We start from the raw sequence: 13,501 nt of genomic DNA, 5'->3' as shown, positions 1-13,501 counted from the left end.
ATTTTCTTAGTGCCATGATAAATATTACATAAGCCAGGACAATGTATATCATATCACAAAAACAAAAATAAGAAACAATATTCAACAGCATTTCCCATATGCTATTATTAACGATGTTATAGCAACGTACAATAGCCTTTAAAAATTACAAAATAACAATAAAAATTGTTATACAATACTTTTCTATAGCAAACTTTTTGTGCTACTATAGGGTTAAATTCGAGAACCATAATGTCACGAAACAATATCCAACAACACATCGAATGTGTCATTATAATATATTAAACAACTTAAAAAAATTTGGAGATGGGGTCCGGAGGAATGGGGTCCGCGTTTTGGAGATGAGCAAGGAGATGAGTCGTTTGCAAGCATTTACGAACGAAACATGTATATGCCTGAATGGGATGTGCCCGGTGTGACGCCGAGGTACTCACCAACAAGTTCTACTCGGTAAAGTACACCTGGGTACGTGTACCCGCCTTTTAGAGAGTATTCGCCAGTTGGACCGTTCGCTACCAACCCGAATCCAAGTATGCCAAGGAGAGACCAAGGTCGTGGAGGAGACCTGAATGAACAGAGTGTACCAGAGACCCAACAAACACTGAAGATGATACAAAACCTTTTAAACCACATGATCCAACAACAACAACAGAACCAAGGAAACCAGCCAGCTGAAACTCCATCAGATAACTTTCTGAAGTTGGTAATAATGATTAGAAACTTAGGACTCGGCAAGTTCAAGGGAGAGCAGAACACGGTGTTAGCAGACAGATGGATAAGGGAATTGGAGACAAATTTCGAAACATCAAGATGCCCGGAAGAGTTCAAGAGAGCAATCGCGATCAGCTTCTTGGAAGAGGATGCCCGTGCGTGGTGGGACAGCATAGTTACTCGCTACCGCTACCAGCCCATAACATGGGAAATCTTTAAGAGAGAATTTGAGCAGAAGTACTTTCCACCAGAGTCTCGTGATCGATTAGAGAATCAGTTCTTGCGTCTAGAGCAAAGAGATATAAGCGTTCGAGCCTATGGACAAATATTTACCCGACTTAGGAGGTATTTGTACCAAGGCAATGATGATGAAGTGGCTATAGTCCGTAGATTCCTTAACGGGCTTAGGCCAGAGATAAAAGGAAGGTTACACGCCGTGACATACATAAGCGTCGCTGAAGTGGAGGAGAGAGCAGTTAATGTTGAGGAAGGTATAGAGTTGGAGAAAGAAGTTACGGCCCGAGAGAAAAAGAAGGAACCAGTAGAACAGAACAAGATCGTGAATCTTCGGAGGGTGAACCAAGTAGCAGGGCGGGAACCTGAGTGCGAACCATGGTAAAGTCAATATGACTGTCAACAAAGGAGGACGTACAATGAGCAACCTTGATCCTAGAGGATGCTTTATGTGTGGTCAACTTAGACACTTTGCTTGAGCTTGTCCAACAGTTGCAGAAGCTAAGAATTCCAATTTGTCGTTCGTCACATGTTTCTACTGTGGTGAAATAGGAAACTATGCGACCTCATGTCCATCAAGGCCGACCAAACTGAACGCCCAAACTGTGAACCATGCTCAACCAGTACAGCAAGTGAAGGAAGCCCCAACAAATAAACAAGCGACTCAAGCTAATGTTTTTGCTTTAGGAGTAGAGCCACCCAAATCTCCAAAGAATGTGAAAGGCCCTATAATAGGTTTCATTGGGTTCTAACTCTCTTATGATTGATTGTGTGATTGTGTGATTGCGTGTTTTTTTTGCATTGCATTTTTATAATTGTTTTGCATTTACGAACATTACTTGTTGGTGGTAACCCCACACATGTATTGTTCGATTCGGGAGCGTCCAATAGTTTTGTGACTCCTGAAGTGGCCGACAAGTTTGGAGACTTGTGTGAAGAAGAGGAAGTGAATATCAACGTTTACACCGCTGGTAATCAACCGCTTCTAAAGAATCGAAGAATGTTCAGAGATGTGTCGATAATCTTGCAAGATGAAAATCTCCCAGTAAATCCACTTGTAATGCCGATGGAGAGGTTTGATGCTATATTAGGGATGGATTGGTTATCGGAACACTAAGCCCATATAGACTGCAGTAGGAGCAGAGTCATATTTGAAAATGGAGGAAGGACACCTCTAGTTTTCTACGGAATTAGCCCAAGCAAAAATGCATATTTCGCATCAACGATAAGAATTGGGAGATCGTTCGATGAAGGGAGTGTTTATCTAGTCACTGGAGGAGATGACAAAGAAAATCTGGAAGTTCAGGACATCACAGTTGTCAAGGACTACGAAGATGTATTCAGGCCGTTAGAAGGATTGCCTCCGCCGAGAAGTCATCCTTTTACCATAAGTCATCCTTTTACCATAAAACTTGAGCCTAGAGCAACCCCAATTGCTAAAGCGTCGCATCGCATGGCACCAGGCGAGTTAGCTGAACTTAAGACTCAGCTAGAAGACTTGTTGGAAAAAGGGTTTATTCAACCAAGTTCTTCGCCTTGGGGAGCCCCGGTGCTATTTGTTAAGAAGAAAGATGGGAGCATGCGTTTGTGTATTCATTACCGAGGAATCAATAACATTACCATCAAGGACAAGTATCCATTGCCACGGATTGATGAGCTGTTAGATCAACTCAGAGGAGCAAGCTTGTTTTCGAAGATTGACTTAGCCTTCGGCTACCACCAAATCTCGATTGCAGAACCAGATGTGATGAAGACAGCCTTTCAAACAAGATATGGCCAATATGAGTTCGTAGTAATGCTGTTTGGACTTACCAACGCGCCAGCAGCATTCATGCGACTAATGAACGAGGTATTTGATGATTATTTGGATCAATTCGTGATAATATTCACCGATGACATCCTTATATATTCACGGAGTGATGAAGAACATGAAGACCATTTGAGGAAGGTGTTAGAGAGACTAAGGGAGAAGAAACTGTTCGCCAAGTTCAGCAAGTGCAAGTTCTGGCAAAGGGAAATTGGGTTCCTAGGACACCGAGTCTCGGAGCAAGGCGTGTCCGCCGACCCAGAGAAGATTATCGCGATTCAGGATTGGCCGAAGCCAACATCCGTGTCAGAGGTTAGAAGTTTTTTTGGCCTCGCAGGCTATTACCGGAAATTCGTAAAGGGGTTTTCATCCATTGCGAAACCCTTGACGCGACTCACCGGTAAATGAGTACCTTTCATTTGGAGTGACGAGGTGGAAGAAGCTTTTAGAAAGTTAAAGGGAGCACTGACAACGACACCAGTTTTAGCTCTACCAGAGCCAAATCAGCCATATACCATGTACACAGATGCATCAAGAGTTGGTGTCGGATGCGTTATGATGCAAGGAGACAGAGTAATTGTCTATGCCTCCAGACAGTTAAGGAAGCATGGAGAGAATTACCCAACACATGACCTAGAGATGGAAGCCGTGGTGTTTGCATTAAGGATATGGAGATTATATCTGTATGGAGAAGCTGAAGAAGGTAAGGCTTCTAGCCTTAGAACGAGAATCTAGTGAGCCGTTGGGTCTACAAGCTGTAACTCAAGCTAGTTTAGTATAACGAATCCGTGAAAAGCAGCCCAAGGACGAGAACCTGAAGAAGATCATTGGGGAGTTGAAGAGTTTAGACGGACCAAATGCTAGTGGTTACCACATAGCAGATGATGGCACTTTACTACTTAATGGAAGAATCACAATACCTGACCGGAGTGGACTGCGAGAGGAGATACTAAGAGCAGCCCACAGCTCAGCATTGAGTATTCACCCTGTAAGCACGAAGATGTACAAGGACGTGGGCAGGTATTACCATTGGCCTGGATTGAAGAGAGCAGTAGCAAGATGGGTAAGCCAATGTGACTCATGTCAAAGAATCAAGGTAGAGCATCAAGTGCCAGCAGGTTTACCTCGCAACTTGCCCATACCAGCATGGAAATGGGACTCTATCTCGATGGATTTCATCTCCGGTCTACCAAGAAGAAAATGACGAATCAACGACACAGTATGGGTAGTGGTCGATCGTTTGACAAAGGTAGCCCACTTGGTTCCAGTGAGTACAGATAAAGCACCGATTTTAGCGGAAAAGTATATAAATGAGATTTTGAAGCTGCATGGAGTGCCAGCAACATCGTCTCCGTCCGTGATCCAAAATCCGCATCGATGTTTTGGCAGGATTTACATAGAGCATTGGGAACGGATGTTCACATGAGCACCTCATTCCACCCGGAGACCGATGGGCAGACAGAAAGAACTATCCGAACCATAGAAGATATGCCTTGACTATGTGCATTGGAGTGGTCTTCTGATTGGGAGAAGAATCTACCGTTGGTTGAATTTGCCTATAACAACAGTTATCACTCAAGCATCGGCATGTCACCGTTCGAAGCTATGTACGGAAGACCTTGCCGAACGCCATTCTGTTGGACGGAAGTTGGGGAAAGGACGAGTTTCAATCACAAGTTCATTGATGAGACCACATAAAAGATCAAGTTGATTCGAGAAAACATGAAGAAAGCTCAATATCGCCAGAAGAAGTACGCAGATTGTAAAAGGCGAAAAGTGGAATTTGAAGTTGGAGACATGGTGTACTTGAAGGTCGCACCACAAAAAGGGAAGGATCGGTTTGGTAAAGTGGGAAAGCTCGCGGTAAGGTTCATTGGACCATACCATATTGAGAAGAGAGTTTGAGAGGTAGCCTACCGGCTATCTATGCCAGAGGTTATGCGATTACACAAAGTCTTCTATGTTTTACAACTACGGAAGCATGTACACGATCCTACTATGATTATACCCGAGCCTATCGAGGAATTGGAGTCAAATCTCACATACCCCGAAGGACCGTTTTGAATCGGAGAACGAAGAACGTGGAAGTTAAAGAACATGAGCATTCCTCAAATACAAGTATTATGGGGAAAGCAGAACTGCAAGATCACCACTTGAGAAGATGAGGATAGGATTCGAGCCAAGTATCCTCAGTTGTTTGTCGAAGAAGATGAAGCAGGGCCGTCAGATCCTTATGGAATTCGGGACAAATTCTATTAAGGGGGGGGGGGGGGGGGGAATGTAGTGACCCTCACTACAAGGTAGAAACCAAATAAAAACCCATGACCAAAAGGCCAGGGAAGTATCTCGGAAAGAAGGCAAGGACGAAAGACCGAGAATTGCCGAAGTGTGTCCGAGGAATTACCGAAGAATCGAGGAATTTTTGATGATGGCCGAAGAACGACAGAGTAAGGACCAGACAGATAAGTCACAGACGAGACGGACCGTGCCACGTACCACAGACCGTATCGTGGTACCGCCGACACGACCAGACAAACTTCCGGATTTTTGGGAGCTTTTGTCTCCTTTAATTGACCAATCGCATTTCATGCAAGATAGTGGGAGACAATATCACTATCACCTTTTTGGGTGTGGGAAATCCCATCTCATGCAAGGGAGAGTGGAAGACACCATCATTTCCCCTTTCTAAAAGCGGCCAATGACGTTTCATGCGCGAGTAAGTGGGAACAAAGAAGATTTTGTTGGACAAGTGTAAAACAAGCAATTTGGTGGCACCAAAGAGGAACACTCGTTCCACACGCATTGGCTCGCCAAACGTCCCAAACTCCCTATAAAAGAAGCTCACCCCCCTTTCTCATTTTCGCAAAACCAAAAGAAGAAGAAGAGAAAAGAAAGAAAGGAGAGAAAGGGTGAGGAAGAGAGAAAGGAGAGAAAGGGTGAGGAAGAGAGAATGAAGAAAGTAGAGTTCAAGACAAGACTATCGACCACCATCAAGTGTTGCATCGGGAAGGAACTCGATTGCAGCAAGGGAAAGGATCCAAAGTGCTGCCGCGAAAGGAACGCTATCAAGAAAGTCCGACCACTCCTTACAAGAGATCGCCGGTTTTCTGTGAGTTCAGGCACATTTTGCCGGGCTAGATGGGGATTAAATACTTCCATCTAGTGCACGATTTGCATGAGCATATAGTTGCATTTACTTGAATTTCATGTTTGATTTTCTTGTCTAAATGCATGTGTTGTGAGGTTACACCGGTTGCTAGTTCAAAATGTTCTAGTAACAAGGGTGGTAACTAGGTTGGATACTTGTAAATTTATGTGCTTAAAAACCATAAGAACTTAAGTATCAACTTTGTTGAAGTCTTAATGCGTTTAGTCCGCGACAAAGTCCGGCTAGCGTAGTAAGACTAGGGTATGGCTGTCCTCAGACTATTTTCGTACCAGCATGCAGCCGCGGCATGTAACCCATGTCGTAAGTTGTAGGGTCTGGAACGAAGAGCCCGGAGGTTACTGGGCTCGCTACCCTGGCCTAAGCTGTCTACACGACGGTGTAGCTCTAAGTGAAGTCCGGTTGCATGCCTTTGTGGTTGCAGTGCGGTTGTTCAAAAAGGGTGTTGAGGAGAGGAAGCATACCGGGCCCATAAATTAAAACTTGTCTAAAACTCTTTGATTTTATTCAAGTTTATTGTTGTTGTTGTTGTGCTGTTGTGATTGCTCGCTAGATTAATTTGCTTAGCGAATTATCTTCCGCGTGCTATCTCTGATTGTTTGATTGTTTGCTTGCCTGCTTGATTGCTTTATTGCTTGTGGCTTGCATGCTTGCTTGATCGTTTGTGATGGGGTTTGGGGTTTGGGATTTATTATAATTATGCAGGAATCCTGAGCTCACTAAGTAATCTTTATGATTACTTACGGAACTGTGTTTGCCTTGCAGGAAATCCTAGAGGGAACTAGAGGGCGTGGTGAACGAGTAGGAACCCGGTGTAGTTTGTGTGTCTATTGTAAAATAAAGTATGTTATTTTGTAAACAACCTTTGGCTCTAAGCCTTAAACTCGAACTCCTTAAACCTTATGGTTACCGTTTTGTAAGAAACTCTTTAAGTATTTAATATATTCGGATTTCTTATTCGTAAGAGTCATAACTAATATAGACTTTGTCCGAGTCGGCTCAACGCCTCGGATGTCTCAAGGGTTGCAAAGCCTAAAAGATGTTCCATGCGGTCGGGAACGCCACCGACGAACTGGGTACGGATCCTGATGTGTTCTTGAACCTCGACCGGATCGTTGGTGAACGTTTCCATAGTAGCATCCCGGGGCGGTCTGTGGCCATCTGGCCATAGGACGGTTTGGGGGAGTTACAATACCTATGGAGGCCTACAGTAGACATGAGAACTTTGCATGATTTTTTAATTTGTTTTGTAGCATGGCCTGCAAATAGATTTGTGTCTGAGACAACAACGAATGAATCTCCTGTTCGTCAATCATCTCCATCTAAAGCAGCAAGTACAAGATCTCATAATGAAATGTCTCCTGTAATTTCTAAATCTCCTCATATTCAAGTATCTTCGACAAACTTAACAAGTCCAAGTTCTCAGAATGACAAGTCTCTAAAAAATCTTAAATATGAAACTTCAATTTTTATATTATTTTTACACCATATTCCAAAATAATTACAAATAAAAATAACAAAATATTCTACTTTTAACCTATAAATATTTAAACAATTATTTCATTGGCTAATTCATTAAGGTGCGGATCACCAAATTCTTCATATCTACCGTTGATTAGAAGAAATCTAACGATCATCAATCAACTCTTAAATAATCTTATCCTTTTACTTCTGTACATCTCGATATCTTTTTTTTGTCTACTTAATCGATAAGGACGATGCAAATCCAATAAACTCTGGATTCTGGAAGCTTCATTGACGCTTGAAGTATCAAATCACCGATTAAATCTACTGCAAAACTCGAATCCCTTTGATCATCTCTGCCGAATTTAAAGGTTTTCGTCCTTTTTTCTCTCTTTCTGCTGAATCAGATCTTTGTTCAATCGATTGTAGTCCCAAATCGTTTAATTTTGGGTATAGATCTTCTCGTTTAATTTTGGGTATAGATCTTTCTTTTTTCCCTTTTTGTTCAATCGTTTAATTTTGGGTATAGATCTTCATTTGTTTTCCTCTTTGTATAATCAATTGTAATAGATCTTCTCGTTTTCAAGTTAGGAGCTCAAAATCATAGTAACAGGTTCTAACACATTTTTTCATTCAAGCCAAAGTTATAATTTTTGATTGAATGAAACTGTTTTCTTTTGATTGTTGTTGTTGTTGATTTATTAAAAGAAATCTATCTAAACAACTATCATATTTATCAATGCAGAAACAGTTATTTCAATGGAAGCTAAAGAAATCGTATGCTGCATCCCCGCAATGAGCGCTAAACCGAAACTCACACAACAAGGTGAGCAAGATCAAGAAGATCTATACCCACAATTGTTGTTGATTATTGTTGTTGATCAATAAAAAGAAACCTATCTAAAAAACTATCATATTTATCAATGCAGAAACAGTTGTTTCAATGGAAGCTAAAGAAATCATATGCTGCATCCCCGCAAGAAACGTTATACCAAAACTCACACAACAAGGTGAGCATGATCAAGAAGATCTATACCCAAAATTGTTGTTGTTGTTGATCAATAAAAAGAAACCTATCTAAACAACTATCATTATTATTAATGCAGAAACAGTTGTTTCAATGGAAGCTAAAGAAATTGTATGCTGCATCCCCGCGATGAACGTTATACCAAAACTCACACAACAAGGTGAGCAAGATCAAGAAGATCCACTGTTCATCCGAAACCTCCAAAACAATGCACTCAACTCCACTCCAATGAAACGCCCAAAAGTAGAAAAAGGAGGGTCCTCAGGAGGCAACGCTCCTTGAAGAATAATGGCATGGTAGCAATCACTCTTAGAGTTCATGTTATGTTTAGACTTTGTTAACTTTAAAACTTTATGTAATATGATATTTTATGATATCATTGTCTTTCATAAATTAAAGCAAATTACATTTTATTCAATGTTTCAAATGACAAATTATATTTGATGCAATTCAATATAGATCTAAATACCATTGCAAGTTAAACAGTATTTTCTTAGTGCCATGATAAATATTACATAAGCCAGGACAATGTATATCATATCACGAAAACAAAATAACAAACAATATTCAACAGCATTTCCCATATGCTATTATTAACGATGTTATAGCAACGTACAATAGCCATTAAAAAATACAAAATAACAATAAAAATTGTTATACAATGCTTTTCTATAGCAAACTTTTTGTGCTACTATAGGGTTAAATTCGAGAACCATAATGTCACGAAACAATATCCAACAACACATCGAATGTGTCATTATAATATATTAAACAACTTAAAATATTTGGAGATGGGGTCCAGAAGAATGGGATCCGCGTTTTGGAGATGAGCAAGGAGATGAGTCGTTTGCAGGCATTTACGAACCAAACATGTATATGCCTGAATGGGATGTGCAAGGTGTGACGCCGAGGTACTCACCAACAAGTTCTAATCGGTAAAGTACACCTGAGTACATGTACCCGCCTTTTAGAGAGTATTCGCCAATTGGACCGTTCGCTACCAACCCGAATCTAAGTATGCCAAGGAGAGACCAAGGTCGTGGAGGAGACCCGAATGAACAGAGTGTACCAGAGACCCAACAAAGACTAAAGATGATACAAAACCTTTTAAACCACATGATCCAACAACAACAACAAAACCAAGGAAACTAGCCAGCTGAAACTCCATCAGATAACTTTCTGAAGTCGGTAATAATGATCAGAAACTTAGGACTCTGCAAGTTCAAGGGAGAGCAGAACACGGTGTTAGCAGACAGATGGATAAGGGAATTGGAGACAAATTTCGAAACATCAAGATGCCCGGAAGAGTTTAAGAGAGCAATCGCGATCAGCTTCTTGGAAGAGGATGCCCGTGCGTGGTGGGACAGCGTAGTTACTCGCTACCGCTACCAGCCCATAACATGGGAAATCTTTAAGAGAGAATTTGAGCAGAAGTACTTTCCACCAGAGTCTCGTGATCGATTAGAGAATCAGTTCCTGCGTCTAGAGCAAGGAGATATGAGCGTTCGAGCCTATGGACAAATCTTTACCCGACTTAGGAGGTATTTGTACCAAGGCAATGATGATGAAGTGGCTATAGTCCGTAGATTCCTTAACGAGCTTAGGCCAGAGATAAAAGGAAGGTTACACGCCGTGACATACAGAAGCGTCGCTGAAGTGGAGGAGAGAGCAGTTAATGTTGAGGAAGGTATAGAGTTGGAGAAAGAAGTTACGCCCCGAGAGAAAAAGAAGGAACCAGTAGAACAGAACAAGATCATGAATCTTCGGAGGGTGAACCAAGTAGCAGGGCGGAACCTGAGTGCGAACCATGGTAAAGTCAATATGACTGTCAACAAAGGAGGACGTACAATGAGCAACCTTGATCCTAGAGGATGCTTTATGTGTGGTCAACTTAGACACTTTGCTCGAGCTTGTCCAACAGTTGCAGAAGCTAAGAATTCCAATTTGTCGTTCGTCACATGTTTCTACTGTGGTGAAATAGGAAACTATGCGACCTCATGTCCATCAAGGCCGACCAAACTGAACGCCCAAACTGTGAACCATGCTCAACCAGTACAGCAAGTGAAGGAAGCCCCAACAAATAAACAAGCGACTCAAGCTAATGTTTTTGCTTTAGGAGTAGAGCCACCCAAATCTCCAAAGCCTGCGAAAGGCCCTATAATAGGTTTCATTGGGTTCTAACTCTCTTATGATTGATTGTGTGATTGTGTGATTGCGTGTTTAGTTTTTTTTTTTGCATTGCATTTTTATAACTGTTTTGCATTTACAAACATTACTTGTTGGTGGTAACCCCACACATGTATTGTTCGATTCGGGAGCGTCCAATAGTTTTGTGACTCCTGAAGTGACCGACAAGTTTGGAGACTTGTGTGAAGAAGAGGAAGTGAATATCAACGTTTACACCGCTGGTAATCAACCGCTTCTAAAGAATCGAAGAATGTTCAAAGATGTGTCGATAATCTTGCAAGATGAAAATCTCCCAGTAAATCCACTTGTAATGCCGATGGAGAGGTTTGATGCTATATTAGGGATGGATTGGTTATCGGAACACTAAGCCCATATAGACTGCAGTAGGAGCAGAGTCATATTTGAAAATGGAGGAAGGACACCTCTAGTTTTCTACGGAATTAGCCCAAGCAAAAAGGCATATTTCGCATCAACGATAAGAATTGGGAGATCGTTCGATGAAGAGAGTGTTTATCTAGTCACTCTTACCACCACTGGAGGAGATGACAAGGAAAATCTGGAAGTTCAGGACATCACAGTTGTCAAGGACTACGAAGATGTATTCAGGCCGTTAGAAGGATTGCCTCCGCCGAGAAGTCATCCTTTTACCATAAGTCTTGAGCCTAGAGCAACCCTAATTGCTAAAACGCCGTATCGCATGGCACCAGGCGAGTTAGCTGAACTTAAGACTCAGCTAGAAGACTTGTTGGAAAAAGGGTTTATTCAACCAAGTTCTTCGCCATGGGGAGCCCCAGTGCTATTTGTTAAGAAGAAAGATGGGAGCATGCGTTGGTGTATTCATTACCGAGGAATCAATAACATAACCATCAAGGACAAGTATCCATTGCCACGGATTGATGAGCTGTTAGATCAATTCAGAGGAGCAAGCTTGTTTTCGAAGATTGACTTAGCCTCCGGCTACCACCAAATCTCGATTGCAGAACCAGATGTGATGAAGACAGCCTTTCAAACAAGATATGGCCAATATGAGTTCGTAGTAATGCTGTTTGGACTTACCAACATGCCAGCAGCATTCATGCGACTAATGAACGAGGTATTTGATGATTATTTGGATCAATTCGTGATAATATTCACCGATGACATCCTTATATATTCACGGAGTGCTGAAGAACATGAAGACGATTTGAGGAAGGTGTTAGAGAGACTAAGGGAGAAGAAACTGTTCGCCAAGTTCAGCAAGTGCAAGTTCTGGCAAAGGGAAATTGGGTTCCTAGGACACCGAGTCTCGGAGCAAGGCGTGTCCGCCGACCCAGAGAAGATTGTCGCGATTCAGGATTGGCCGAAGCCAACATCCGTGTCAGAGGTTAGAAGTTTCTTAGACCTCGCATGCTATTACCGGAAATTCGTAAAGGGGTTTTCATCCATTACGAAACCCTTGATTCGACTCACCGGTAAATGAGTACCTTTCATTTGGAGTGAAGAGGTGGAAGAAGCTTTTAGAAAGGTAAAGAGAGCACTGACAACGACACCAGTTTTAGCTCTACCAGAGCCAAATCAGCCGTATGCCGTGTACACAGATGCATCAAGAGTTGGTGTCGGATGCGTTATGATGCAAGGAGACAGAGTAATTGTCAATGCCTCCAGACAGTTAAGGAAGCATGAAAAGAATCACTCCACACATGACCTATAGATGGCAGCCGTGGTGTTTGCATTAAGGATATGGAGATCATATCTGTATGGAGAAGCTGAAGAAGGTAAGGCTTCTAGCCTTAGAAGGAGAATCTAGTGAGCCGTTGGGTCTACAAGCTGTAACTCAAGCTAGTTTAGTACAACGAATCCGTGAAAAGCAGCCCAAGGGCGAGAACCTGAAGAAGATCATTGGGGAGTTGAAGAGTTTAGACGGACCAAATGCTAGTGGTTACCACATAGCAGATGATGGCACTTTACTACTTAATGGAAGAATCACAATACCTGACTGGAGTGGACTACGAGAGGAGATACTAAGAGCAGCCCACAGCTCAGCATTGAGTATTCACCCTGTAAGCACAAAGATGTACAAGGACGTGCGCAGGTATTACCATTGGCCTTGTTGAAGAGAGCAGTAGCAAGATGGGTAAGCCAATGTGACTCATGTCAAAGAATCAAGGTAGAGCATCAAGTGCCAGCAGGTTTACCTTGCAACTTGCCCATACCAGCATGGAAATGGGACTCTATCTCGATGGATTTCATCACCGGTCTACCAACAAGAAAAGGACGAATCAACGACACAGTATGGGTAGTGGTCGATCATTTGACAAAGGTAGCCCACTTGGTTTCAGTGAGGAGTATAGTTAAAGAACCGATTTTAGAGGAAAAGTATATCAATGAGATTTTGAAGCTGCATGGAGTGCCAGCAAACATCGTCTCCGTCCGTGATCCAAAATTTGCATCGATGTTTTGGCAGGATTTACATAGAGCATTGGGAACAGATGTTCACATGAGCACCTCATTCCACCCGGAGACCAATGGGCAGACAGAAAGAACTATCCGAACCATAGAAGATATGCCTTGACTATGTGCATTGGAGTGGTCTTCTGATTGGGAGAAGAATCTACCGTTGGTTGAATTTGCCTATAACAACAGTTATCACTCAAGCATCGGCATGTCACCGTTCGAAGCTATGTAGGGAAGACCGTGCCGAACGCCATTCTGTTGGTGGGAAGTTTGGGAAAGGACGAGTTTCAATCACAAGTTGATTGATGAGACCACATAAAAGATCAAGTTGATTCGAGAAAGCATGAAGAAAGCTCAAGATCGCCATAAGAAGTACGCAGATCGTAAAAGGCGAGAAGTGGAATTTGAAGTTGGAGACATGGTGTACTTGAAGGTCGCACCACAAAAAGGGAAGGATCGGTTTGGTAAAGTG

At 42.2% G+C, this 13,501-nt stretch overlaps 1 protein-coding gene and 1 long non-coding RNA gene across 2 annotated transcripts; both read left to right on the top strand.

Annotated features, from left to right (window-relative positions):
• Nucleotides 1-7,549: 7,549 nt before the first annotated feature.
• LOC147918632 (uncharacterized) lies at nt 7,550-8,822 on the top strand. The gene is made up of 4 exons (XR_015592537.1): nt 7,550-7,753; nt 8,128-8,208; nt 8,312-8,392; nt 8,489-8,822. It is a non-coding gene; the product is annotated as an uncharacterized LOC147918632 (long non-coding RNA).
• Nucleotides 8,823-9,603: 781 nt separating this feature from the next.
• LOC147918631 (uncharacterized) lies at nt 9,604-12,055 on the top strand. The gene is made up of 3 exons (XM_087503611.1): nt 9,604-10,583; nt 10,738-10,920; nt 10,984-12,055. Exons 1-3 carry the CDS (start codon nt 9,604-9,606, stop codon nt 12,053-12,055), a joined length of 2,235 nt encoding a protein of 744 aa, XP_087359737.1.
• Nucleotides 12,056-13,501: the final 1,446 nt, after the last annotated feature.

The sequence above is a fragment of the Camelina sativa genome, chromosome 20 (assembly GCF_030686135.1).
Source record: "Camelina sativa cultivar CO46 ecotype springtype chromosome 20, ASM3068613v1".
Lineage (NCBI taxonomy): Eukaryota > Viridiplantae > Streptophyta > Magnoliopsida > Brassicales > Brassicaceae > Camelina > Camelina sativa.
This window is presented reverse-complemented; position numbering and strand designations above follow the sequence as displayed.

Bases quoted from the DNA above. Each gene is read 5' to 3' on its own strand.
- LOC147918631 (XM_087503611.1), top strand. From the start codon at position 9,604: ATGATCAGAAACTTAGGACTCTGCAAGTTCAAGGGAGAGCAGAACACG. The intron at 10,584-10,737 runs GTTCTAACTCTC...AGCGTCCAATAG, and splicing joins CCTATAATAGGTTTCATTGG to TTTTGTGACTCCTGAAGTGA. The intron at 10,921-10,983 runs GTTTGATGCTAT...AGACTGCAGTAG, and splicing joins CTTGTAATGCCGATGGAGAG to GAGCAGAGTCATATTTGAAA.